At 46.3% G+C, this 27,859-nt stretch overlaps 2 protein-coding genes across 6 annotated transcripts; one reads left to right on the top strand and one right to left on the bottom strand.

The window, feature by feature from the left end:
- The first annotated feature begins 101 nt into the window (after positions 1–101).
- On the top strand, positions 102–7,191 carry CNIH1 (cornichon family AMPA receptor auxiliary protein 1). Its single transcript, XM_027902862.1, has 5 exons — positions 102–243; positions 1,398–1,466; positions 4,961–5,073; positions 5,365–5,508; positions 6,277–7,191. Exons 1-5 carry the CDS (start codon positions 163–165, stop codon positions 6,302–6,304), a joined length of 435 nt encoding a protein of 144 aa, XP_027758663.1. The 5' UTR covers positions 102–162; the 3' UTR covers positions 6,305–7,191.
- Positions 7,192–9,249: 2,058 nt separating this feature from the next.
- CDKN3 (cyclin dependent kinase inhibitor 3) lies at positions 9,250–14,991 on the bottom strand. 5 transcript variants are annotated; one of them, XM_027902860.1, is made up of 8 exons: positions 14,903–14,991; positions 14,697–14,779; positions 13,566–13,621; positions 12,872–12,916; positions 11,752–11,974; positions 10,795–10,826; positions 10,296–10,399; positions 9,250–9,567 (listed from the first exon to the last, which is right to left on the bottom strand). In XM_027902860.1, the coding sequence occupies exons 1-8, from the start codon at positions 14,912–14,914 to the stop codon at positions 9,481–9,483; spliced, it is 642 nt and encodes a 213-aa protein (XP_027758661.1). In that variant the 5' UTR covers positions 14,915–14,991; the 3' UTR covers positions 9,250–9,480. The 5 variants fall into 5 exon arrangements, with proteins under 5 accessions (XP_027758661.1, XP_027758659.1, XP_027758658.1 ...); XM_027902858.1 differs by having other exon boundaries at positions 14,697–14,838; positions 14,881–14,942; XM_027902857.1 differs by having other exon boundaries at positions 14,697–14,846; positions 14,889–14,939.
- Between the last annotated feature and the right edge of the window lie 12,868 nt (positions 14,992–27,859).

Genomic DNA, 27,859 nt, shown 5'->3' with positions numbered 1-27,859 from the left:
TAACCCGATCCGCCCCCCCCCCTCGTTGTCGCCCCCTCCCCTCGCACGCCCCTCACGAAATGGCGGCGCTGGCGCGGCCGGCAGGGGGCGCTGCGGGCGCGGCCATGGCGGCTGCGCGGGCGGGTCCTGAGGCGCCCGGCAGCCCCCGCGCCCGCCGCCGCCATGGCCTTCACGTTCGCCGCCTTCTGCTACATGCTGGCGCTGCTGCTCACGGCCGCGCTCATCTTCTTCGCCATCTGGCATGTGAGTGTGGGGGGCCGCGGGATGCGCCCGGCCGGGGGACGGGCCCCGGAGAGCCCCCGGGGCGGCCCCGCAGAGCCGCGGAGGGAGCGGGGGAGCCGCATCCGGAGCCGCCCTCAGAGAGGGAATCGGCCTCTGTGCGGATAAAATGGGTTTTTGTAGGGGCAGATGGTGACTGGATGAGGGGGGAATGGCTTCACGTGGACAGAGGGCAGGGTTAGATGGGATATTGGGAGGAAATTCCATGTCGTGAGGGCGGTGAGACCCTGGCACGGGTTGCCCAGAGAAGCTGTGGCTGCCCCTGGATCCCTGGAAGTGTCCAAGGCCAAGTTGGACGGGGCTTGGAGCAGCCTTGCCTAGTGAAAAGTGCCCATGGCAGGGGGTTTGAAACTGGATGATCTTTAAGGTCCCTTCCTACCCAAACCATTCCATGGTTCCGTGTTTTTTTCTCGAGTCCTGCACAGGGAGAGCAGCCGAACAGGTCCCAGCCATGGGAGGTGCTCCAAGGGAGGATGTGATGCTAGGCAGGCATTTGTTCTGTAGAAGTGGCTTTTGTGCATCTTTTTTTTTTTCTTATTTTTTTTCCTTATTTTTATGGCGTGAAATGTTCACATGCTTGTTTTTTTTTTTTAATGGATGCACCTTTTGGACATATAACCTGCTCTAGGTGACCCTGCCAAGGGGGTTGGACTGGGTGATCTCCTCCCAGCCCTAACAATTCTGTGATTCTGTGCTATATGTGGGCTCAGCACTGACTTAGACAGTGAGGCAAAATACTCGGCAGCTTTTAAGCTTGCTTTTGCTTTTTTCTGGATTAAGGAAGCCCATCTCCGGTTCCTGCTGGCCACCAAGATAGTCCTGAGTGAGGTTTGGGGTCTGGGGTGAAGAACTGATGGGAGGGGATGTGGGAAATTTCTTGCTGGTGGGGAGGTAAAAAGGTGGAGAGTGGGCAGAGGTCTTTGAATACCTGAAGAATCTTCTGCTTTCTTGTTTGTAAAACCCATTTCCCATGTGTTTCACCTGTGGGTTTATAATGTTAAAACGTCCCTGAACACAATGGCAGCAGTTCTGTGACAGAATTCCACTTTTTGTGGATAAAATACACCATTGCTCCACCACTGAGCAATCACAACTGTTTCATTTTCTTTCCCCCTTAGATTATAGCATTTGATGAATTGAAGACTGATTACAAGAACCCCATAGACCAATGTAATACACTCAATCCTGTAAGTAGCACACTAGACTTTCTGTTTTGTTAAATAAATATATGTAAAGTGCTTTTTTTTTTTTTTTGGTGTTATCTTGATGCAATCTGCCTAGGCAATAGAATTGCATCTGGGTTGACAAAACCTCGCTGTTGGTAGAAGTTTTAGGGAAATTCTTTGTCTGATTCTTTACTTTCAAGTTGAATATTCTGACTGTTATTAATCTGCTGGTGATCTTGTCAGCTGTCATACTAACATTCTTTCAATCTGCTTTCCACACTTTCGGCACAAAGACAGTTGAAAAGGTCAAAAAGATTAAAAGAGTCAAAATTGCATTAAAGGTGTGTACTGCTTTTCAGTTTCGTGTTTTTTGACGCCACCCCCTTCTCATTTTGTTAGGAACATTTGTAATACTATTTAAGCTGTTTTGTTTAGCCTGCCTGTTCATCTGCTCGTTCTTTGTTCCTTGGGGTTTATAACAACTTCATGGATTTCCATGTTTTGTGCAAGAACAGTTCTGCTTGCTCACCCAGCGGCGTGGGGAAAACTGTTACATGCCTGTCAGGTGCCAGAAATAAATCGTGTGTTTTCAAGCCAGGTTTACTGAACTCTGAGGTTAGAGGAGAACAGCTGTTTGCTTTAAGCATTGACCAAGTCAATTCTGATATTTTTTTTTTTTTTGTGGAGGATTTAGGTGGGTGGAAGGAGACAGGGATTGTCTTCACTTCTCTATTTTGTGTTCCAGGATCAGGGGTGTGTCCCGGGGTCCTCTCTTGGATGCAACTCTGACACTCCTTGGCTTAGGAAAAGAATTTGAGGCCAGCTCTTTGCCTGCATCTCTTACAGGCCAGCAGCAGAGGGGAGGCTTGCTGAAGGCCATGCAGTTTGATCCTGCAGGATTTTGTGCTTTTCTCCTGATTTTTAGGCTGTGTGTGCCCAGGCTGAAACCTTAGTGTGGTTTAAGTAAATTGTGCAAGTTAAAAACGAATTTACAGTAGCTGGAAGGGAGAAAAAAAAAAAAAAAAAAAAAAAGGACATTTTAGATTTACAGCACACAAATTAAAGTGGATATTACAGCGTGAGGAGGGTGGGGAGGAGCAGAGGTGCCAGGCAGAGGTTGCAGCTCGGAGAGGGGATTTCCTGCTCGGAGAGCTGCGCATTTAACAGTTTCCCTCGCTTGGTCTGTTCCAGTCATTCCTGCTGCAGTGTGGGAGAGGCCAGTGCTCATTACATGGATGCATTATGGTCTAACTGCAACCTCTGTAGTGCTAAAATGCGCATGTTTAACCAAATCTGAACCCCCTGCATGGAGTGTCCCTTACATGGCAGCTTTGTGACCTGGAAGGCTGAAATGACTTCATGTTTGCTGTTCCTGTGAGAGCAGATGAGCCCCTAAAAGTGGAGTGGGGATCCAGGCTCTTAAAGGGAATCTGGTCAATGGTGCTGGACAAACACACAGGAGGGCTGTTCTCCTGGACAAAGAATCAAAAAAATCCTGGTAGGAATTGAGACACCTCAGTAGAAAGATTATCCCAGAATAGTATCTCCTTCAGTTCACTGCTGATTCCTTCTCTTCCCTGCTCCTGTTATAGTCATGTCTTTTCTCAGCAACCAGATTCACCCTCCCTCGTTTCTGTGATAAATATGGCAGAATATGATGTCGTTAATTTTCCCTTAGGGCAGAAGGGAAAAGGATAAAGTGTGGGAGATTTGAAAGAGGCAGGTATTCCAGTGTGGGAGTAGGGTATAATAAACAAGAGAGAGAAGAAAAACAAATTTTGAGCTGTTTGTAGGTAAATAAATACAGATTTTTTCAGACCTGGTGGACCTCTCTGAGCAGGCTGCCAAATGCATTGTGTGTTGGACAGGGTGGTTGTTGTTCTGCTATAAATAATTGCCATCTGTAAATGGTAAGTATGCAAAAGAGGGGTCTGGATGAAAATATTTTCTTGGAAAATTTCATGTATGACAGCTGAATTGTGGTGGTGTTGATGCAAGTTTGCTTTGTTATCCTTCATTTAGAGAGGCAGGAGGGTGTAGCAAAGGAGGTGGTGAGAATCTTTGTTGGTAGCTGTTAGATTTCTAGGAAGATATTTTGGGGGCTTTAAGAGAAGAATAAAAAAATTATAAACCACTGAAACTTCGATGTAATCACCCTGTGCAGTGTTAGTCACTGCCCAGAAAAAGAGGGGCAGAGTGTGGTGTGTGTGTGCACGCAGACAGTTTAAATCTTTGGGGGGAAGTGGAAATGGAATGTTTTTCCTGAGGAGAAGTTTTAGTGGGCCTGAGTTGAGGAGGAGAAGCTTTTACAGATCTGCTGCTTCTCCTGTGGATCCAGGCTGGGAGAGCTGGGGGGGTTCACCTGGAGAAGAGAAGGATCCAGGGAGACCTGAGAGCCCCTTGCAGGGCCTAAAGGGGCTCCAGGAGAGCTGGAGAGGGACTGGGGACAAGGGATGGAGGGACAGGACACAGGGAAAGGCTTCCCACTGCCAGAGGGCAGGGATAGATGGGACACTGGGAAGGAATTCTTCCCTGTGAGGGTGGGCAGGCCCTGGCACAGGTTGCCCAGAGAAGCTGTGGCTGCCCCTGGATCCCTGGAAGTGTCCAAGGACAGGCTGGACAGGGCTTGGAGCAGCCTGGGCTGGTGGAAGGTGTCCCTGCCCAAGGTCCCTTCCAGCCAACTCACCCTGTTATTCCATGCATGATCCCTTCTGACCCGTGTGATAAAGCAGTAAAAAGCACTTTGGGGTGACCTGCAGAGACCTTTCCCCTCGTGCTGGGTGTGAGATTCCGCAGCCCTTTGCATGTGTTTACTCCCCGTCCCTCTCCATGTTGTTCCTGTTAACAACACTAACACACCTGGCATTCCGTGCTTCCCGTGGTTCCATAGTACACTGAGGATGGGCTCTGTGGGCTTCTGCTGGAAGCATGGTGCTTTAAAGCATGCACAGTGGGAACTGGGGGGGGGGAAAACTGCCACGTCCCCCCCAAACTGCCCGTGTGGAGCTGAGCCGGGGGTGTGACCTGTTTGGTCGGGTGAATCTCTGCCCAGGGTGTTCCGTTTTGGCAGTAACTCCACTTTGGGACGTTGTGGATGTGTGGATACCCAAACAAAGCTGCGAACCAGGAGAACACAAACATCTTCCTGCCCACGAGCCGTTCTGAGGAGCATGTTTCCTGCTGATATTTCGCTGTTGCATGAGCAGAAATATCACAATGATCTTTTCTGAGGGTCACTCGCAAAGCGTGGAATCTGTCAATTTATTAGAAGCAGTAAAAAAAATATTGATCCGAGCATCTGATTTTATAAATTTTTCTACTTGGTCCATGAATATATCATGTGAAAACAGCAAGGCAGCGCTGCTGGCTGCTGCTTTCACGTCCCACAGTCCTGTTCTTGTTAGTGTTGGTTTTAAATATGATTTTTAAGCAAACCCTCACCTCCAAAGCAGCTGAAACGCCACACGTTTTGCTCTGTGTGATGGAAACTTCTAACTCATCTTTTTCTTTTCCAGCTTGTACTTCCAGAGTACCTCATCCATGCATTCTTCTGTGTCATGTTTCTCTGTGCAGCAGAGTGGCTCACACTGGGTCTCAATATGCCCTTGTTGGCCTATCATATTTGGAGGTAATTCTGGTGTGGCTGTCAGTGAGTTGTTCTCCTTCTCCTGTTTCCGTGTCCCTGTCCCGTGTTTTGTCTTGGGAAAGCAAGGACGCTTTTTGATGCGACACCATGAAAGTTTGTGGCTGCTCAATAAGAACCATCCCTTGGCTTTGCTGGGTGTTTTTATTTTTTATTCTCTTGTGCTGTGTGAGAGTCCAGTTGTGTTGTGTGTCCTGGTATTCCTTGGGGGGTAAGGGGCAGGATCCAACATTTCCCATGGCCCTCATCCCACACCTCCCTGTGCCCCCGTTCCAGGTACATGAGCAGACCCGTGATGAGCGGCCCGGGGCTCTACGACCCTACGACCATCATGAATGCAGATATTTTAGCCTATTGCCAGAAAGAAGGATGGTGCAAATTAGCATTCTACCTTCTATCCTTTTTTTACTACCTATATGGGTAAGTTTTTTTCCCCTCTGCCTGAAGTTTTGGCTCAGTGCACCAGAGAAATATTGTACACAGGGATATATTCCTTCCAGTGCCTGAAGAGAGCTGGAGAGGGACTTTGGACACAGGCATGGAGTGATAAGACTTGGGGAATGGCTTCCCACTGCCAGAGGGCAGGGTTAGATGGGATATTGGGAAGGAATTCCTGGGTGTGAGGGTGGGCAGGCCCTGGCACAGGTTGCCCAGAGAAGCATCCTCCTGGATCCCTGGAAGTGTCCAAGGCCAGGCTGGACGGGCCTTGGAGCAATCTGGGCTAGTGGAAGGTGTCCCTGCCCTTGTCAGGGCATAGAACTGGATGATTTTCAAGGTCCCTTCCAACCCAAACCATTCTGTGACTCTGTGATAAGGTGTTTATACAGTGCCAACTTTTCTGTAAAGGAAACCACAAGCACCATTAATTCCGTTTCAGACACAAGTCCTAATTTGGTCAGAATTACTCTTTTGAGTCTGTATTCCTTTACTGGAGACTGGAAAGCTCCAAGCTTTTCTTCTTTTAAGCATAATGCAATAAACCCTCAGAGCATTTCCATTAAGAAGCTGAAATATTAATATTTTTAGAGTAAAACATTTGATGTATACATGATTTTTGTTGAAGAGTCATTGTGTCAAATCTTCAGTCTCAATCCACGTATCTCACATGAACTCGTTCCTTAGAATGTACATTAAATGCGTAACACTGATCAAAGTGATGCATGTTCATCTTTTTATCTTCCTTTGCAGCATGATTTATGTCCTGGTGAGCTCTTAAGAAGACACTCAGCAAGCTTTGTTCCAGTTAAGTGCATGCAAAAGCCACAAAAACCATGGATTCTTTACAACAAGAACCTCTGACCAAGAATTAAATCCGGAACCCAACGATCGCAATTGCGTTAGAAAACAATGACTCCCCTCTTTTTAAAAATGTTTCCACATTTGACACTTGTGGAAAGACTGTTTTATTATATTCTACTGGGACGCCGAAATTAAAAGAATTACGTGTAAATTAATATAAAGGTGACTGGGGTTTGGAAAGTTTTGACTTTGCACTGCATAAGGAACAGCCGTAACCTTGGAGTAGCTGTTGGTTACTACTAGCCTTAGGACACTAGGGAATTGCTGTAGGCTGGGCTTTGTAGTGGCTCACTTGGACTTGTGTATCCCACTCTTAACTCTAAATCAGCCGTAGCTCCGAGTGCTTGGGAAGGAACTGGAATGCTCTGTTTTGCCCGTAGGTGACGTTGGTCATAGGATATGAATTTGTGGACACGATTGCAAAAATAGTTCTATTTTGGTTTGGGTTTTTGTTTTTTTTTTTGGGTCTGGTTAGTCTTTCCCTGTTTGTGCATGGTCCAGGTCCTTCTGTATCTCCTCCAAACTTTAGCCCTGCTTTTATCTCGTGTCATTGTGGTAGGAGAAGCTGAATTGTCCATGGAGGAATGAATTTAAATGATTTTTTTTTTTAAATGTCTGTGCTGTCTGATTAACAAATGCACGAACCTCCAACATTTACCAAGTCCAGTAACAAAAATACTCTTGGGTTTAAGAGTAATAAATACTCCAGACTTTTTTCGAAGCAGAAAGTGAGATTGTGAAACTGCCCCGCTGTTCCTTAGTGCAATAAATGACAATAAAAAACAAATCTCAAATTCAGCAACACCTCCTTTCATCTGGTGCCTTGGTTTGTTTTTAAATTGGGCAGATCCTCGCTGTGTCCATCGCTCAGCTTTACATGGATAATTGCATCCCTTCTAAAAATAGAACATGGAATCAAGCTATGTCTGGAAAAGGGAAGATGTTTCACATAAATACTGTAAATTGTGACTGCAAACAGCTGCTTAGTTTACGAGTGATAATTAGGAGTCTTTCTCATTTACCTGTGTGCTGGAGAACAATGCAGAGTTGCCCAGTTCTAGTAAAGCTTTTTTTTTTTTTTTGTATGAACTGTGTATTTGTTCACTTTGGGTCTCCGGGGTGTCAGAGGCAGCAAAAGTTGTACCAGTTGTACCAGAAATCCAGGTATTCCAGTACTGGTGTGCTGGACAGTGGGAACAGCTGGGGAAGAACAGTATGAGACAGGGCAGGTGTTGAACATCTCTGCCTGAGGAGGGAGAGAGCGGGTGGAAATTTGTGTGTCCTGGAGAGCTCTGGCATCTTAAACAGCCCTGAAGGGCTTTTCTGCCATCAGCTCAGTTGCTTTCTGAGCACTTTTATAACCTGGTGTGGGAGACCCCAGAATGGTTTGGGTTGGAAGGGACCTTAAAGACCATCCAGTTCCAACCCTGTGCCACGGGCAGGGACACCTTCCACTGTCCCAGGTTGCTCCAAACCTCATCCAACCTGGCCTTGGACACTTCCAGGGATCCAGGGGCAGCCACAGCTTCTCTGGGCAACCCCAAGAAAGTGAGTTCTGCAGTGGAATTAGTAACTACGTAAAAATGCTTGTTTAACAGTTCTGCCAGATTTCATTTGATGCCCCTGAACTCCTATTTTTTTAGGACATAATGAAAATTTCCATGTTATTTATGCTGGGTGTGAGTGACCTGTCCAAGCAGAGAATTCTGTTTAATCTCTTCCTGGTTGGAATCCCTCCTGCAGCTTTGGGACTGTCCTTTCTCCTCCACAAATTTTCCCTGTTCCAGGCTATTACCACGCTAAGTTTGGGTGCCCAGGGGATGGAGAGTGGCAGTTTCCTCCCCTCTGCTCTGAATTCCTCTTTTTATAATGTACTGGGGCTAAGAGATGTCAGGCTGTGGTAACTTCAAATCCTCTTCCTGAAGGAAGAAGAATAGTCCTGAGAGCTAATGGCTATGTACATAAAATTGCTTTCCTGATTGTCATTATTTTTGGAGTTCCAGGAGGCAAAAGATCATGGAGAGAATAAAGAACATTTCTCTCCCTGTCAGCAAGTTTCCTGCTGAGTCACACGATAAATACTTAATATCTGAAAGCCATCAGCTGCAAGGATTAAACACCGGGGCACATTTGGAGCAGAGTATTTTCTCTAAGTGGAACCTGGAAGAGTTCCTGTGCCTGCTGTAGGAGTAGAGAAGGGAATGGCAGTAAAAACTAATTGATCTGTAGAAATTCACCTTTAAACCTGCGCTGGAGTGTCTGGGTTTAAACATGTTAAAGAGAGAAATTTAAATTCAAGTGGGTTCTCCTTCCACTCAAAGCCACCGGTGCTGTGGTGGAGTCTCAGGTCACAGCTGTCCTGAAAAATCCAAGTTTTATCAAAACCTGCCTGTTCATCTTCCCTTTCTGAGTGGATGTAGTGGAACAGGAGGGATGGGGACTGTTGGAGCAGTGTTCCTGTGGGATCCCAGCGGATTGTTTGTTTACTTTCCCTGCTGTCAGCAGGCAGAAGGGCTGTGCCAGAGCCTCACCCACGCAGCTACAGCAGTGTCTCTTCCCGGCAGTCACCTCAAAACCCACCTGTTGGGCTTGTCACAGATCTTTGGTGCAACACCTCCTACTTGTGGAATGAGGGGACCCATTCCTGAATATTCCTGAACACAGGGACGGGAAATGTGACGTTTTAGGACGAGTTCTTACAGCTCCTAAGGGGTGAGCCCTCCAGCCTGGCTTTGCTGTAAAGCAGAGCTGAGGGTGTTTGTAAACAGCTCCAGCGATGTAATTTTTATCCAGCTCCATTATCCCAACACGACTCCAGATTATTACGTGGAAAACCAGGCGTGCAGGGCACCAGGCCAGCAGTGAGCACAACCACACTTGCACAGGTATTTTTCAGGCAGTGATAATAAAGTCACCGGGGAGAGGGAGATGCTGCACGTCCTGCAGGATCCCCATCCCCACCCCAGCGTTTCCCACCCGGATTTGGGAGGGAGCGGCCGTGTCCCCCCGGGCAGGAGCAGTGAGGAAGGTGAGGGGAGAGGAGTCTCATCCGCGTGTGTTCCACAGACACGGAGATGCCCAGGGCAGCTCCAGCTACCGCGATGCCGATCTCGGCACCGTGTCCGTCGTTGCCAGGTGCGCGGCCAAGTTCTCCCGGAACTCGTGGAGGAAATTGTACTGCTGGAAAAGCACAACCGGGTCTGCAGTGAGTGCTCTGTGCTGTCAGAAGAGGCATCAGCTGTCTTAAAAAATCTCTTTGATACCCCAGGATGAAAACTGCACCCTTGAGTCTTGTTTGTTGTTCTTGTGCTTAATCCAACCCTCTGGAATTTTCCACTGTCAGACAGATTACATGGATCTTGGCTTGGATCCCGTGGTTCCCCATCAAGGGCACGTGTGAGCCCAAGGTAATGCAAAACACGGTCCTCATGGGTGGGAGCTGAGTGTCAGAATTCAAAGCTGCTTTATTTTGCATCATGGAATGATTTATGTTGGAAAAGCCCTCCAAGAACATCCAGTCCAACCATTCCCCAGCACTGCCAAGGCCACCCCTGACCCGTGTCCCCAAGTGCCACATCCACAGGGCTTTGAAATCCCTCCCGGGATGGGGACTCCACCCCTGCCCTGGGCAGCTGTGCCAGGGCTGGACAACCCTTTCCATGAGGAAATTTTCCCTAATTTCCAACCTAAACCTCCCCGGGCACAACCTGAGGCCATTTCCTTTTGCCCTGTCCCTTGTTCCCTGGGAGAAGCTGCTCAGCAGCATCAGCAGGGAACAGCTCAAACCCCGGGGAGAAGCTGTGGAGCGCGTTGGAAAGACAGAGGGACTCCTCTGGGAAGGGAAGGAGGGCCTGGCCGAGCTGTCCCTCGAGTCTGGACACGTGTGTCCCCTGCTGCAGCCCCGTTACCTTGATGGTCTGTATGGCCCCGGATCCCCTCAGGTTCCTGAGGCTCTCTATCACCTGCTGAGGTGCCAGCGTGTCCGAGAGCTGGAGCAGGAGACAGGCAGCCACTGCAAGGGAAAGGTGTGTGCACATGGATGCAGAGCCACAGGTTTGTCCCGGGAAAACCACCCCAGCAAAACTCCTGTCAGGGTCACACATCTGCTGGGTTTTCTTCCTGAATCCCATTTCTGGGCACTGGCCCATCTGCTGCTGCTCCTGCCCAAGCCTGCAGGATTTTGGAAACACCCTTTTATCCTGCCTTCCTAGCAGCACTTGGGATGCGATTCCTAGGCTTTTCAAGAACAAGTGCCAGTACAACCAGTTAATTCCCCTTTGTGTCTTCTGCCAGTATCACCACCCCTTCCTTCTGGGTCCCACCGGGAACTAATGCTCCTGGAACACTGGGATGAGGGAAGATGCAGAGGAACAGGTCCATCCCCTTTATATTAACATGAGTTCTTACCGAGACAGGAGCGCCCGAGGCCACCGTAACAGCTGGGAGAGAAGGAAACATCTGGTTGTAACAAGCTGTGGGAAAGTGCAACACCCAGAGAGACCCCCCCAGAGCATAAATAACATTGACACAATTCCCACCTCAGTATCGAGAGCAGCAGTGCCACAAGGGAGTCAACAAGAATTTCTGTGTATTTTCGATATTCTATTCCTATACCTACAAGGATATCTCCTATTTGTTCTTCAGATCTTCCTTTCCAGAGAAACCCCAGTTTTAAAGTTCCCCTTCATTCCTGGTAATAGTCCCAAATGGCACGAGGATGGACACTCTCGATTTTCTTTAGATCCTACTCCAGATCAAGGTTTTGAGGAGAGCTGTGAGGACAGCAGGGTGCTGCACCAGCAGGAAAACCAAGGACTCAGTGGATGGATGTCAGCTGGGTCATTACAGGGGACATGGAACTTGGAGAGCTCTTCCCCCTCTGAGCTCAGCTACAGGTGGCTAAATAAATGACTTTAAACCAGTTTGATGCAATTTAAGAGGGAATTTTGCACTGCTGGAACGCACTGAGTTCCTAATAAACAGCCCAGGGGCCTGTTACAGAATCAGAGTGGTTTGGGTTGGGAGGGACCATTCCAACCCCCTGCCATGGGCAGGGACACCTTCCACTAGCCCCGGTTGCTCCAAGCCTCATCCAACCTGGCCTTGGACACTTCCAGGGATGGGGCAGCCACAACCTCTGACAAGAGCTGGTTTAACTCACATCTCCTGCTGCACACCTGGTATCCAGGTAGGCTGGGAGCAAGGAGAAATGGGACATTCTAATCTTAAAAAGGACAAGTTCTCTCCAAAAAGGTGGAGAAGGAGGAACAAGCAGCTTTTCACGGCTTGAACTAACCCCAAAGACTGCAATTCCCATTTCAAACCACTCTGTTTCACCTGCTTATACATCTAACCGGGACCTACTGTATCACTGTTTTCCGGTTATTTTCCAGGCAGCTTCTGAGCTCTTCTAGGATTTTGCAGCAGGTGGCGATGTCAGGAGCGTTCCCATCAGGAATGGGATGGTGGTGCACGCACATCCCGTGCTGTTGGTAGGTGTCTATCAGGTTTGGCACTCGGTATTTTGAGAGCTCTCCTCTGGTACAAAGCACGAATATGTCCTGGATCCCAGAGTTCCTCAGTTCTCCTGCCAATGGATGAGTACACTTGCAAATAAACAAAAGCCTCTCGAGCCCAAGGATACTCAGATAAGCTGGTTGGTGCTGGGTCTCTTGTTTAATCTCTGAGGTTAAGACAACAGCAGTGAGAAATTCTGCTTGGAGCGGCATTTCCTGCCACTGAGTCTCTCCCATGTTTGGCTTCAGATAATCCAGGTGAGGAATTTTCTCAGTTCAGAGGGAGCCTCACTGGGAAGCCCATCAGCACTCAGGAGAGCGTGTTAACTATTAAAGCACATTTCTGTCCCATCTCCAGCTTAAAATCACTGAATCCCAGAATGTTTGGCTTGGAAGGGATCTGAAAGATCATCCCTTTCCACCCCCTGCCATGGGCAGGGACACCTTCCACCAGCCCAGGTTGCTCCAAGCCCTGTCCAACCTGGCCTTGGACACTTCCAGAGATCCAGGGGCAGCCACAGCTTCTCTGGGCAACCTGTGCCAGGGCCTCCCCACCCTCACAGTCAGGAATTCCTTCCCAAGCTTCACTTATCCAAACACAGTGGGGTTTTTGCTATTAATCTCTGCCCTTCTGGTGCTCACAGATGAATTCTCAGCACAAACCTTCACATCATCCCATCTTTCTATCCCAAACCTCACTTCCCTCTGGGAAGGGGATATTCAAAGTTTGTAATTCATCCTGATCCCAGCTGCTTTAAAGATGCCTCGTGGTTCCTGTGCAGGACACGCAGATGCCTGTGTAGCTGCAGCCTGGAAATACCCCGACTATTTATCCCACATTTCTAGGGAAGCCACAGGGGAGGTGGCCCTGGCCCATCTAAAAGTGATCTGTGGCTGTGCCAAGATATTTTGCTGCAGCTGCACCTTTTTCTTGCCCTTCACACTTACACGCTGGCCAGAGGACTCACCTACATCCTTCTGGAGATTCCTCCTGACATCCTTAAACCTGCAACCTGAAACAAATCATGGACAACAATTCCCACTCCAGGTGAGTGACATTTATGGAGTGGCTGGTGCAGCTGAAGAACAAGAGCACAGGCAACCTCCCCCCAAAAACCAGAGCAAGCAACGAAGCCACACCCCAAGCAAAGCACAAGTTCTTATTTTTTTTCAAGTAGATCCCTGGCACAGGAGGCAGTTTAAGCACCATTATCTGCTTAATGCTGTAATGTAATAGGATTAAAAGAAGAAATCTGCCCGAGGTCTTAAGCTGCTTTGGGTTTTCCAGATAAAAAAGTTTGGGAAATTTTAAATCAGATTTTAAATTTTAAAGCATAAAAGGACACAAACCAAAAAAAAAAAAAAAACCCCAAACAATCCAACAAATAAAAGGGGTGGATAAAAATCATTTAAGAGTTGACTGGTCCAGGAGGTTCACGTGGATCCACAGGAGATCCACCATGGCTGCAGTTTTGGTGGTTAAAAATACAGTGAAAGCTTGTATGTTTACTCTATGTATTAAAAACGTGGTCTTATGTTAAAATATTCTATAGATCTGCTTTGGTGCTTCCAAATAAGCCACCCACAACACAGAATTTTGGGGCACAAGGTATTCCCCCCCTCCAGCTTTCAAACATGCAGACTTCAGGGAACGCTTCTTACCTGGAAGGGAGCACAATCCCAGGAACTTGGAAGAGCAGAGAGGAGACAAAGACAACCTACCAGAAAACAAAACACAAACATAAACCAGCAGGAATTGCAGAATGCAAAAACATTCCCAGTGAGTATTTCACGGAACTGGAGGGGAATTTTCCCCACAGGTGCCTTGTGCAGACTCTTTGTGTCTGTGTGCATGTGCTGGGTCAGATGTGCCAGGGACACTGCTTCCCTAAATTCTTCAGTGCTTTAGGTTTATAAGTGACTGTTATAGTGTAGTAAATCATATATAGATCCAAGTTAAATTGTTAATAGGTTAAGGGTTAAGTTATAAGTTGGTAGATTAAGTTAAGTCATAAGTTAAGTGTTAAGTTAATGGTATTAAGTGTCAAGCTATAAGTTATGTGCTGTCAGGCCTTTGGGCTGTATTCCTATTTGTCCTTACGCCTTCTGTCCTTTTGTTTCCCTTTCCTACCCCCCCACCAACCACAGCCTCCACAGACATGGAGTCTCTGCACTGGTACTGATACTGATTTTAGATTTTTGTGTGCTTTTTCTCTGTGTATTTTAACTGTTCAGTAAGTAGTAAAGTGCACTCTTTTGTGCCATTGCCTTTATATTAAACCTGCTTTCACTGATGCATTTGCTGGTGATTTTTTGAGCGACCTTAAAACGCTCGTTTCATGGTAAAGGGATTAAAACTCCTCTCATTCCAACCCCCCTGCCACGGGCAGGGACACCTTCCACCAGCCCAGGTTGCTCCAAGCCCCGTTCAGCCTGGCCTCGGACACTTCCAGGGATCCAGGGGCAGCCACAGCTTCTCTGGGCAACCTGTGCCAGGGCCTGCCCACCCTCCCAGGGAAGAGCAGAGCCCTGGAACTGCCCAAGGCAGCTGTGGAGTCTCCAGCCCCGGAGACATCGAAGACCCCCCGGGATGAACCTGCCCGAACAGGGGGGTCGGACTGGGCGGGTTCCAGAGGCCCCTTCCAACCCCACCCACTCCCACTGACAGTTCCCCCGTTTCGGGGCCACCACCATCCACCCACAACCCTGGCAGGTCACCAGGGCTCCTCTTTGTCGGAAGAGGGGTTTAATGCACTTCCCCGAGGGGAGGGACCCGCGCGGGCTGCGCCTCACCAGGAGATGTGGAGCGGGCCCGAGTCCTCCTCGGCGGCCTCGTCGTCTGAGGAGGCGAAGCCGTCGGCGGGCGCCGTGCGGGGCTGCGGGGAGAGCGAGGGGCTCAGCTGGGGGCCGGGACCCTCGGCTGTGCCCCAGCCCCAGCCCCGGCCCCGGCCCCGGCCCTGATCCTGATCCCAATCCCGGTCCCGCTCCCGGTCCCTCACCGGGTTCACCATGGCGCCGCCACCCGTTCGAACTGGCCCCGCCCACCGCCGCACCGCCCAATGGGAAGCCGCGGCTCACAGGGTGCGTGAGAGCCAAGCGGGCCCGCCCCGTCGCCGCATGAGAGGAGCGCTCTGATTGGTGGGAGGGGGGTGGGCGGGCTTTAAGGGGCACGCCTGCTGTGGTGGTCTTCGCTCTGATTGGCCGAGGCGGGGAGGGGCGGGGCGGGGCGGTCTCGCGCCCCAGGTGACCGTTAGGGGCGGGGCGTTGTGAGGGCGCTGAGGGGGCGCTCGCGCCCGTCCCGCCCCGCCCGCCTCGTCCCGTTTTAATCCCTCCTGGATGCGTTTTCACCTCTGTTCCTATTCCTGGTAGACATAAGGCCCTGGTTCACAGGTTGCCCAGAGAAGCTGTGGCGATCCCTGGAAGTGTCCAAGGCCAGGTTGGGCAGGGCTTGGGGCAATCTGAGATAGTGGTAGTGTCCCTGTCCGTGGCAGGGGGGTTGAATGAGATGGTCTTTCAGGGCCCTTCCAACCCAAACCATTCTGTGATTCCATGATAAAACACGGAGGTGGATGTGAGCCTTCCGTCCTAGCACATAGAAGGGCAAGGATGTTCTTAAGCAGGTGCCCTGCGGAGTTTTTGGGGTGATGGTTCTATGTGCAGCAAACGAGCAATCAATCCTTCCTCTCTTAAACCACGAGCTTAATGTCAAATGTTCTTCTCGTGGCTCTGTTTTCCATTTTTCTATGCAAATAGGTGTTAGGGCTATTACATGGAATTTTTACTTGAGTTTAACTAATGTGGAGCTTTTACCTGACTTTAATTTTAACCATCGTGGAGCTTTTACCTGAATGTAATTAATATGAATTATGGTTCCAGGGCTGCCTCGTTTGTAAGAGCTGGGGTGTTGCTTGTGCTCAAGGCATTCAAATGGATCCCTTTTCGCAGCGTTTTTCTTAATTCCTTCAGTAACTCTGGCTGTTAAATTAACAGAAAGAAATGCATAAGTTGGTAGTGTGGGATTTTAGTGTTTAAAATTACTGTAAGGCAGTTCTGCAACCTGTGTGTTTAGGCACTCGCAGAACGAAGTTGCGAAGGAGCCAGGCACAAAGAGGGATTTTTGGCATCAGTTTAGACAATAATGTCACGGGGAGTTCCCAGGATGATGTTTGAAGTGAAGGGAATGGCTGGGCACAAGTGGTTCGAGTTTTGGTGAGATTCCTAGTAGGGCCAGTCCAAGATCTCCAGGTGTGGAGAGCTTGGGTTTTGGTTCTGCGTGAGTAACTTTACTCCCACCGCTGGAGGTTTTAATGAGACCTGCCTGAGAAGGATTGTCAGAACAAATTGCTTGGAATGGCGGGATTTAGGATGGGTCCGGGGAATGAAGAAACAGATGATGGGAGGATCAAGGAGAAGACCAGTTTATTAAAACCCCGAATATGATAGCAGAGGTACAACAATTACATTATTGAGCAGAATGGAGAATTAAAACAATCCAGATGTTGCAGATCAAGATGAGCAATGGGAAGAATTACATCCTAAGGACTGAGGCAATGTGAGGACAGCCAGTCACTGTGGCTGTAAACATCATTTTAATAACTCCTGCAGCCACTGCATGGAGGAACAGGTATGCTGTTTGTTTTTATTTTTAACTCTGGTGCCTTTAGAGATTGTGCATCCTTAATAAAGCTGTGAAATTTGCTGTATTTTTATTTCCCTTGGTATTGATTTTGCTTGTTCAGGAGAAAGGTATTGCAGACTTGAACTCCGGTGATCATACCTTTATGGAAGCAGCGACATCAGACAGACAAATAAATGAAATAACAGCAACAATGGTAATGCTGCTGGTTGTTCTTTGAAAAGATCAAAGGAATTCTCTGGAGTTTGGGTGCCTTCACGTGGCAGAAATCAGAATGGTGTTGCATGGAATCCGTGGCAGAAATAAACAGGGATCAGCTGTAGGTGGGAAATCTAAAGTAAATGCAGGAAAAAATTGGGGAAAAAAAGGAAAAAAAAATCCAAACTTGAGGAAGTCCTGTGAGTTTCATTATTACCCTTGGCATCTGGCAAGAATTAAATGGCAAATGTTTGCAGCTGATTACTTGTTCGGGTTTTCTGTTCATTTCTAAAATTGAGCTGTTGTCCAGCACATCGAATTGGGATGTGCTAAAGCTTGTTTATGGTGTATTTTATAGGAAGGACTAACAGGATTAAGTTTTCTGTCAAAAAGTGTCCTTTTGGCAAATGAAAAGGAGAGCACCGACACCAAGGCTTTACCTTCTGGAAGTTTCTGTCAGTTTGTAGATTGGGTGTGCCTGTGGAACGTGAGGGAAAATAGCCACGGATAAGACCTGAAATATGTAGTTTGGGAGATTAAATTGGTGATTTAATCAGAATTTTAATTGGGCTTTTTAGATAATCGGTTGGGGCGAAAACTGCTGTTTGTGGATATCTAATGGGAGGGTCTAAAAAAGATGGAACCAGAGAGATGTGTGGCAGAGACGATGAACAAGGGTTGGAATGTGGGAAGTCTTTATTTCATACAAGGAAATAGAGTTTTATTGTGAGTGTGGACAACAATAAGAAATGGAGTGGTAATTTTGTGCTTATGTGTTAGCTGTTTGGGGTTATGAGTTTGGTTTTTTTTATTGCCTTTTAAGAGATAAAAACTCTTATGTTACATGACACAAGGCACTGATGCCTCTAATGCAACAATAAACACCCTCCCAGAAATATTAAAAAATATTCCCAGTGGGGAGGGGGTCAAACAGCAAGATGATCTGAGGAAAATTCTTGTGTCCCAGGCTTTAAATACGTGTGCACAGAATGGGGTTGTGGCCTGGCAGCAAAGTCTGTGAATAAAACGTGTAATGTGAGAAAATAGTGCATGAAAATCCTGGCAGGTCTGGTGGGTTGGCAGGGAATGGCGCTTGCTTTGGGTCTGTAATTTAAGGATATAAAGCTGTAAGTGTCCAAAGGAAGGCCCTCATCCCTGGGGACAGCAGAGGGCTGCGTGGACGTGTAGCATCTTCCCTCTGCCATTCTGCACTCAGGTTTCACAGATAAAATAAATATCTGATTAAATACAGGTAAAAGCTTGGCATGATCCAGTGTGTGTGTGTGGCAGAGACAGCTGGGGATTAGTGTGAAACAGGGAGTGAAGGAACTTGATGGTGTATCAGAGATAAAGATAAACCTTGAAAAAAACAAGCCATGTCCTTTTGCTGCAAGGGGCCAAAACCGGATCAGGAACGTCCAAACCATCAAAATAATTTTAAGAGTGTTGGTAACTGATTACTCCAAACAACCCTCTGTAATACCAGAAACTTGTTAGTCACCTCTCAGTTGGTATCTCAGTTTCTGGAAGTTGTATTTTGGTTAAACTAATTAATACATGTGGTGTTCCAAGAGAGGCACTGTAATGCCTTTGGGAGCACTCCACTGGTGATATCACCACAAAATCCCACTGGGAATCATTTCACTTTTCCAGATTGTTTTTTATGGAGGGAGAAAATAATAGGTGGGAGAGAGTTTACAAAAATGTCAACAATCTTCTCTTTTTTTCCCCTCCCCTTCACTTTCAATTGTCTGCTTGTAGGAAACGGAACCACTGCATTATAAGCTTATACATTGCACCCCACCATGAGGATATGAATGGAAAATTCCTGTTCTGTGAGATAAAATTGTGTCATGTTTGGAGAGACACTTGTAACTTGAGACACAAAATAAACTTGTTAGGACGGCAAAGCACAGTGTTGGGAGATTCTGTAGATTTTCCACATCGTTAGTTCTTCAGCCACGCTTGAGTTTTTGGTTGGAGTTTGTGCTCAAACTGTGCTAAAAAAAAAAGACCACTGACAGAAATCTCTGTGAGTGGTGATTGCTCTGAGCCAAAGTGTTTGTGAGGTGTGTTATTTCAGAGGAACGAGCAACTCCCCTCCTGCTCCAAATTGTTGGAGGGAACTTCTTATACCTCACGTGTGTGGGGGTTTTTCTTGCTTTCCATCACAACCCCGATACGTTGGTGGCAGTTACAGACTTGGGTTTGTGGATTGTTGTGCCAGGAGAGCTGGAGATGCAAGACAGACAGACAGACAGAAGGACAGGAGCTCTGTCTAGCCCTATAAATCCTATAAATCCTACTTGTTTGTTGAATTAAAACCAGCACCGAGTTTTGGCCCTAAAGCTGGTGATGGAAAAACAGTGTTTTATGTAAATAAAGTGGTTTTTATTGGCCAGTTTATGATGGTGACTGGCAATTGTTAGTGGAGATGAACTTCTACGTTTCTAGGCAGGGTGCAGCCCTGCTGTTATTGAGACTGATGACGTATCAGGATACACTGACTTGAAGTCTTCAATAAATTCCTGTTTATTTTGAAGGTTTTTATAGCTACAAAAAAGTCTAGTGCTGTCTGGAGTCGAGAGTTGTACTGTCCTGTGCAGCTGATTCAAGATGGTGCATGTTTCTTGTTTGCCTTTCTTTTATCACAGTTCTCCTATTTATTTGTTTATTTATTTTTTTCTATGTTAACTACACAAAAGTGGTAAAGCAAATCTCTGTAATGGTACTTTTTGTTTTGTTTCCACGACTTGTTGCTTCTATATGTGACCTTGAAGAATCTGTTTTAATGAAATAATTATTTAAAAGCTAATTTTTTCCCTCACTGCATGATTCCTTTTGTATTTCAGGCTGAAATTGCCTGCTGAATGAAAAACAAACAAACAAACAAACCTGAACCCCAAACTAAAAATGGTTGTTACTTAGTTTTTAGCACAATGTGGCTTGATTATAACTTGACTGATTCTTACCAGAATACAAGTAATAATCGGTAATTCCAGTACCTGAAGGGAACCTACAAAAAAGATGGAGAGAGACTTTTTATAAGGGCTGGAGTGACAAGACAAGGGGCAGGGATAGATGGGTTGTTGGGAAGGAATTCCTTCCTGTGAGGGTGGGGGATGAGATGGTCTTTAATGTCCCTTCCAACCCAAACCACTCCGTTTCTGTGATCCTCGCTAGTTTTCCTCTCTCCTGAGCAGTAGAGGGCGATCCTGTATTACAAATTTGGGCTTTACCCCCATCGGTGCCTTTCCCTTACGAATCGTTGTCAAAAGAATGAGGGTTTTTATCTCTGGAAACAAGCAGGATCGGATGTCTGTATTATTCCGTGTAAATGTTATCTTTGTTAGAGATACTCGCAGTAACTATCGGGTTTTACACCACACGGCAACGTTTCTCTGTGTTAAGTGAGAATTACTCAAGGAAAACCACCGTGATACTAATGGAGCAAATAATAGAATGCACCCTGCAAGAACACTGGTGAAAGTCTGCTGTGCTGAGTAATACTCAAGAACTGCTTTTAAATTAACTTTTTTTTTTTTTTCCGACTTAGAATAAAAATGACAATTATTATTTGGCTTAGTAAGTTACGTGACAGATTAGGGAAAGAACATTCTAAATGCATTTTGTGCATGGGAAGGGTCTGCCATTGATTCATCTGTGCACGTGGGGATGCCTGACTGCAAACTGAGGTGCTCGGCCAGGCTCTGCACTCAGGTGGGTGGTTCTGGACAGTCTGAATGACCAAAAGCTCAAAGGTTGATGCTTGACTGACTGGGTAGGGAGTTACCATTCTATTTTTTGACGGCAGAGTTTTTGAACTGTGTTTTTAAGCGCTTTTGTTTTGTACAACAGTTTGTATCCCCAGCGTCACCAGGAGCCTGCTGTGCTAAAGCGTTTGGCCCCCCCCACCGTGAAGGAGAATGACTGAACTATTGCAGATGGCCTGGCTTGATAAACTTCTTTGTCAATTAATCTGCTGCAAATGCCCTCAGTCTTCCAAGTGGGTTTTCCTCTCACAGCCCTGTGATAGTTCCCTGTGGCTCCGGGATGGAACAATCCTGGGCAGTAAAGAGATTGAGATAATGACAGTCCATGGTGACAGCAGGGCTGGCAGAGCCAGCCCGGGAGAAGAAAGACACGTACTTGCCAATAGAAATACCTCCATCCTTTGGGAATTGTAGCTTGGGAATCAAAGCTGACCTCATAGACAAGAATGATGGAGAACAAGCTTTTGATTTATGACTGGATGAAACTCAAAGTCTGCCCTTCTGATCCTTCTTTACAACACACCTTTTGTATTTTATATGAGCTCTTTCACTTTATTCTCCCAATGTTATCTCCTGGGGTATCGTTTTTAGGCCTCTCAGTGTCGTCATAGTTCACTCATCTCCTTCAGAGTAGTTAGTGTTTTTTTTGAATGAAGCTAAAATCCCTTTCTAGTATCACAAATAAACTGTCATTTATATTTAACGTGACTGATCAGCTGCTTTGCTTTTTTATTTTTTTTTTATTTATTTTTTTTCTGGGTTACATGAAAGCTAAACTAGTATTTACCTTCTAGATTGCATCCAGGGAATCCCATTTGCACTCACTGGTGCCTTGGCTGCCTCAAGTACTTATTTGCACTTGAATATGCAAAAAAAAAAACAACAAAAAAAAGGCATTTTTGATACTGGAATTTCTGGGTCAGATCCTTAGCAAGATGTTGAGCTCTGCTGAGTTTGGAGCTGTGCTGCCTTTCACCACCCATCTCTAATTAAGGCATCCACTGTAATGACTGGAACAACATGTCCCTCTCTGGGGAATTCTCCCTGCCACCTGGTCACTTTGCCTTAGAGATTTTAAGCAAAACTGTGAGCTCTCTGAAAGTGTTAAAAATACGAATCTGGGTCTAAATCTTGTTATCTAAGTTATGCATTGTCCACATTTTCCAAATCTTTGCTGTGCCCTCTGTGACAAGCCGTGGAAAGGGCATAGAAGGAGTCATTTACGGATGGGCAGGAGATCAAGTGCAGCTCTGCGGGCAGGAACGTTCTGTGGTATCTGCGCTGAGAGTGTTTGTGTTTCCAGAGATCTGTCAGTCCATCTGTCACTGCCTCCCTGTCCCCATGACTTATGTGGCTGTTGATAAATACTGGTGATTAAGAGGAAGTGACCTCATCAGTTTGTCTTCTCGGCCACAAAGGTTTGGTTGTAACGTGACATTCCATCCTATTACTCTGGTTTACACCAAACCCAACAGCTTGTGGCCTGCAGATACTCAGGATAAAGAGCAGAGAGAGACTGACCTTGACAACCTCATTTCTCATTCCTTTCTTGTTATAGGTAATATAGCTGAAAATGTGGTTTTAATTATGGTACTAATGAAAACTGAAAATCCAGACAGACACTTGACAAACTCTGGTACGCTTTATATTACATTTGTGCTAACTACAAAGTATCCAGCTGGGTGTAACATTATATCTCTTTTCCTTGAGCATCCGCCTGACTTAAGCTGTATAATTAATGTGTACTTTGGCTGCAGGTCAGCTTACAGTTGGTTTTTCAGAATTTTTACATTTTTTAAGATGTTGTAATGAAACGAATATGTTTATTACCTCTGTGCCTGCATTCCCCAGGGGGCTTTAATACCTGCGGAGGAGCACTGACTGGGAGAAACTTGGTTAAAATGCCTCTGCCAGCTGAGCCTGATGCATCAGAAGCCTGTTTTGAGTTGTGTGTGTGAGAAACAGAATCAAAGAATGGCGTGTCCACAGATGTGTTTGACTTTGATTCACCTCCTTTGTACGGTTTGTTGATTTTAAGTTATGACACCGATACACAACTGCCCAGAGTAGAATTTGTGAAGGGATTTATTTCTTTTCTTTTTTCTTTTTTTTTTTTTTTTTTTCCTCTTTGGAAAGAATTTTGTTTTCAGAACTCACCAATGAGAAACTGATGTTCTCAGCTAGAGCCAAGAGCACTAAAAGCAGGTTCCCTGCCAAGCCCCACCAGTGCACCTTCATCCTGACCTGTCTTAGCTCTGCTATTCCAGTTGGGCATTTGACTGCACCAGCATGTGTATGTAATAGTGTTAAATAAAATCCTGCTTTTCATGATATGGACAAACGCTCTCCTGGGGCCGGACTGAAATCAGCTTTGAAGGAATTTTGTTCTGATGGAAGGCAAAGCTGCAATCGGGTGATAAATGATAAAAATCGGAATCCTTGCGTTGCGCTGCTGTTCTCGGGGACCTGCTGCGGCATCTGAAACTTCCTTCAACAAAAATATTAGTGTGTCTCTCGTGCCAAGCTTCCAAAAACCATTTCTGACATAAAAGGAAATGGCTGCGGCACAACCACGCTCGCAGCAGGGGCCACAAGGTGTTGCTCGTAGAAATGAATGCATAATGATTTTCAAATGAACTTTTCTGGCATGTTCCCCGTGGCCATTAATGTGGTTTGATGTTTGTGGGAGTGCAAAAGCTCATATCTACACAAACCTATCTGCAGCTGTGCTCCAAACTTGTTTGGGGATACAGATCATCTGAGGCAAGTTTGATTTTTCTCAAACAGCCTCAGATTGTTTCTGCTTTCTGCCAAACATGGATGTGGAAAAAAAAATAGCTTCTCATGAGGAATTATTCATGAGCAGCTTTTGCTAATATTTAACTGCGTTTTGGAAGACAAGCTGAATTTAACTGGTCAATAGGTCTCCCTGAAAGGGTAGAGCAACAGGTGATTGCTTTTAAAAACTGCCTTTCTAGAAAGGATTGCTGGGTAGAGTTCCCTAAAGGCTGTACCTCATCCTGGAAGAAATTTTGGAAAATATCGTGCCGAGGTGGTACATTCCCTTTGCTCAAAGGAGGGCGAGGTTTTTGGAATTTGCCATCTTCTCCTACATTTGTGTTGCAGAAACGCTGAGCAGCCTTACCCCAACTCAAGCTTTGTCAGACTAAGGGCACAGCCAGACACAGCCTGTGCTCTGAGGAGATGCCACAGGCAAATCCCAAACCCAGGTTCTCCCACAAGCGCTTAACTGGTTCTCATGGTGTCTCCTGAGTGACTGTTTGGCAAGAGGGAGATGCATCAGTGTCAATTGGAGGCATTTCCCATCTCAGGGAGGAAATAACACCTGGTCTCCAGTTAGTAAACAGCTCAGAAATGAATTAAGCCAGATGTTGCCGAGCCCTTGGTATTGACACACATGGCAGTGCAGCCTTTAAAGTGTCCCTCCCGTGGCCCCTCTAGTTATATTAAGATCTTATTTCCGTCCTATAAACATCATGGGGTATGATTAAGCAACAGTGCCCCGTTCACATCCCATGTTATGCCAAGAAAAGTTCATGGCTGCATTGTTTGAGTGAAAGTGTGATGGGGGTAATGTAATATCACTCACTTGTTATTGCATTAACTGTGCTGAACAAACTTACAGGATACAAGTACGTGGAAGTGTTGTATGTTTAATATTTGTGCATTATTATTATTATTATTTTTAACTCATGGTGTTTTGGACTCTGTTTCTCCTTCACCTTAACCATTCTGGTCTTCTTAACCTCAGTGGAACTACCTCTGTGAGGATGTTGTGTGTTGGGTGGTACCTCTAGGAGGGAGGTGCTGCTTTCTGAGCCTTTCCCACCAGAACTCAGTGCCTGTGAGTGATAAACCCCCAGCAATGGGGGTGTTAAGTGGCCCTGGTGTGGAAAGGAGCTCCAGGTGGAAACAGGAGGGTCCTCGTGGCAGCACCTTGTGCCTTTCAGTTCAAATGATGGTTTGTTGGCCTTGGCAAGGTGTTTGTGCCTTTGACTGTGCAGCGCATGGAATTTCCTGGGGTAGATTTCTCAGATGGAGCAGGTTTGTTATCATGTAACGTTTCAGAGGAATGGCTGGAGGAAAGCTGAGAGAGTTCTGTTTGATGGGAACAACGCTGAAAAACAGATCTGTCTGCAACAAACCCCAAACCCCCCATGCTGTACTTGTGCCGTGGTTCTGTGGGAAATGAGATGTACCTGTGCACCTTCCTGAGTGTTTTATCTTCAGATCTCTGATTTATTTGAGCTTGCAAACCTGTGGAAGTGGATTTTTCAGGTGTGGCTTTCGTTTGTGTGTTTCTGGTGGTTCTCCTGTCTCTGTGGGGCACTGTCTGTGTTCGTGCTCTGACATGAGCTGCTCTACACCTGAAGTGTGGATGGTTGGGCACTCCAGTGCTGCATCCTCTGACAGCAGATTCATTCTCAGATAACACTCTGCAAAGCTTTATCTGCAGCTCCTCGTGGATGGACTCCCAGGGCGAAGGCAGGATGATCCAGTTAGACTGGAAAGCACAATTTGGGCAGCCAGCTCCCTTCTGACCACACAACTGAAGGGGATTAAAAATTGGAATTACCCCAAAGTTACTCGAACTGGCTGCACGTTCCATGGTACAGACAGGAAAAACAACACAGAGAAACTCCCTGAGGAGTTTACAGGCTGGATTATTAAGTATTTTATTAATATTTTATGCCATGTGCCATATTGGCTTGAGCCTAGAATGTTCTCTTGATCCAATTTGTGCAGATTCGTATCTGTTCTCTCCTTATTTACATTAATTAATAGTTATACAGTACTTCAGGAAGGAACATAAAAGGAATGGCACTGAACACATTCACTTCTGGAGCTGCAACTTCAGGGGATGGAAACACAACATTCCCTAAGTAGAACCCTGGCCAAGAAAACATATTTATATTTATATTTATATTTATATTTATATTTATATTTATATTTATATTTATATTTATATTTATATTTATATTTATATTTATATTTATATTCACACTTTGTTTCCTGGACTGGCCCTTTTAAGTTTTGGAGCTGGAAGATAATAAGATTCTCAGCACTTTAAAGTATGAACATGAATAATGGATCCAAAAGCAGGATTTGGCACTAAACACTAACCATGGTTCTGATGAGTTTATAGAAACCTATAGAACCAATCTGACCTTTCTAAAATTAGGGAAAAGAGGTTCTTTAAAATAATATTCTTCTGTCTGCAAGACCTAGATATCACATAAACTGTGAGATCCATTTTCCCAGCTGTGAAGGGCAGTGTATATATCCAGCATGGCAACAATATATTTCTGATATATTTCTGATACTTTGAATTGTGCTACACGTGGTGGCCCCCGAGCTGTGTGTGGAATAACCACAGTGCAGCCCATGGGCTGGTTTGTACCTTGGCTGCAGAGTTTTTATGATGGCCAATACTCTGAAACTCATTCAGGCAATAAATTTACTTGCCTTTGAGTTTACAAGGCAATAAACAGTTGAGGCCTTTGACCTCAACATTTACCAAATACATTTGCAGCAGTTGTGTTTATTGACAACTATTTATAGGGAAGTATTTTATACAGAATTTCACATGTGAAAGAAAACAGTGTAATTCTGCAGCTCTTATTCTTTCTGATTTCCATCTCCACTTCCTGTCTCCTTGACTCACTTCAAATAGCTGAAGTTGCAGGTTAATGCTGCAAAATCCTCATTATTGACAAACCAGCTAATTCAAAGCTTTGTGTCAGATTTTTAGGTGTTCCTCCATTTTTATTTTGGGTGACTGAGCTGAAGGTAGATGTATGCTACATGTTGCAGGGCATTGTATAAGTTTATTTTAAATTCTCTTTCTAACCTTAATAGGCATTTAGTGACCTGAAATCATTTACCACGGTTAAATGAGAGAGTGCCAGGCCTGAGATTACTGGAAAGCCAAGAGGTAACAGCAACTCCCATCCCTGCTGTGCCTGCCAGCTGAGCTCAGGCTGGGTGCACCTGAGCAACTGTTCCCAAAACAATCCCTGCTTTTGGAACTGATGCTTTTAAAATTGCATTGGCCCCTACCCAGCCAAATCCTTGAGCTAACGTTTAATTTCAGACACAAAACCTGGGACTGCGGTGTGGCTGCTCGTAAGCTCAGAGATAAGCACGTGCTCAGGTTCCTGGCTGGGAAACAGCCAGCACACTTTTTATCTTGCAGCATCGAGGCCTGTGAGATACTCACTGCAATCTGGTGAGCTCTGGTTGCCCGAGTCCTTCTAGAAAAAAAGGGTTTCAGGTGCTGTGGGATTACAGCCACTCGTGTTTAAACAGCTCACCAGATTCCTGCTCCGTGCCAATTTGCAGCAGTCGAGGATGTGGTGCAGGGTTTCGATCAGGAATTCTTTAGGCCTCTGTGTAATTAGACTTTTTTTTCCTTGTTGCTGAGGTTTTTAGCATTAGTATCTGCGGGCCAAGGGCAGCAACATTTTGAAACCTATTAGAAAAATCCTATTTAACCAGATGGTCGACTCTCAGGTGGGTTACACCAGGTATGTTGAGAAAGCAGTGTCTTGTGCTTCAATAAATCACCATAAATGGCTCCACAGTAGACGGTCGTCCAGTGCTGATTTTCATTCATGTGACATCAAGAAAATGGGCTGATTCTCTAGAGTGGGTCTGTCCACACAGGAAGAGTTCCATAAACGAGATGTTTTATGTCTTTGGTGTGTTGAGCGTTTAAAAGAGTAAGAAATGCGCTTTATCAGTGCAGCCTCAGATTGCTTCGTGAGTTACGTTTACTGCCCCTATCCCAGATTCACACCCTGGAGATCTGTGGAAATAACAGGAAATGTCACTCACATTGAGGTGGTGACAAGCTGGAGCTGTGGGGTGGGACGCCACTTTCCTGGTACCTCCGTGGGTGCCCGGTGAGGTGGCAGTGACAGCGGGCTGGAGCTCAGGGCCTCTGATAGGAAGGTGTGAGGGAAAGCCCGTTGCTTTGTTGGGTTGGGTTTTGGGTGAGCACCAGAACCCCCTCAAGGAAATCCCTCCTAGGGATGCCAGGGGAGCTGCCTCAGCGTGGATGTTTGGCTGAGCTTGCTGGGAAGCTCCAAGAGGGAATATGGGCCCTCAGTCCTGTAGGGATGGATGTGTGGAGCACTGAATTTGAGCCAAAGAAGTAAAATGACGTGGAGGGGACAAGGGGGGAGGGACATGGCACGAGCAGCCTGGCTGTGACAGTGGGAAGGGCAACTCCAGAGCTGTCAGCACAGCTGTGTGTGCAGCCAGCCAAGAGCCTGGATGTTGTTCCTGCTGCTCAAAGACTGCTTTCCACAGGTCCCTGCTGGGCC

This window comes from Empidonax traillii, unplaced genomic scaffold (genome assembly GCF_003031625.1).
Source record: "Empidonax traillii isolate 1590-97213 ecotype Southwest subspecies unplaced genomic scaffold, ASM303162v1 scaffold917:size418063, whole genome shotgun sequence".
Taxonomy (NCBI): domain Eukaryota; kingdom Metazoa; phylum Chordata; class Aves; order Passeriformes; family Tyrannidae; genus Empidonax; species Empidonax traillii.
Note: the sequence above shows the minus strand (reverse complement) of the source record. Positions and strands in the feature narration are given on the sequence as shown.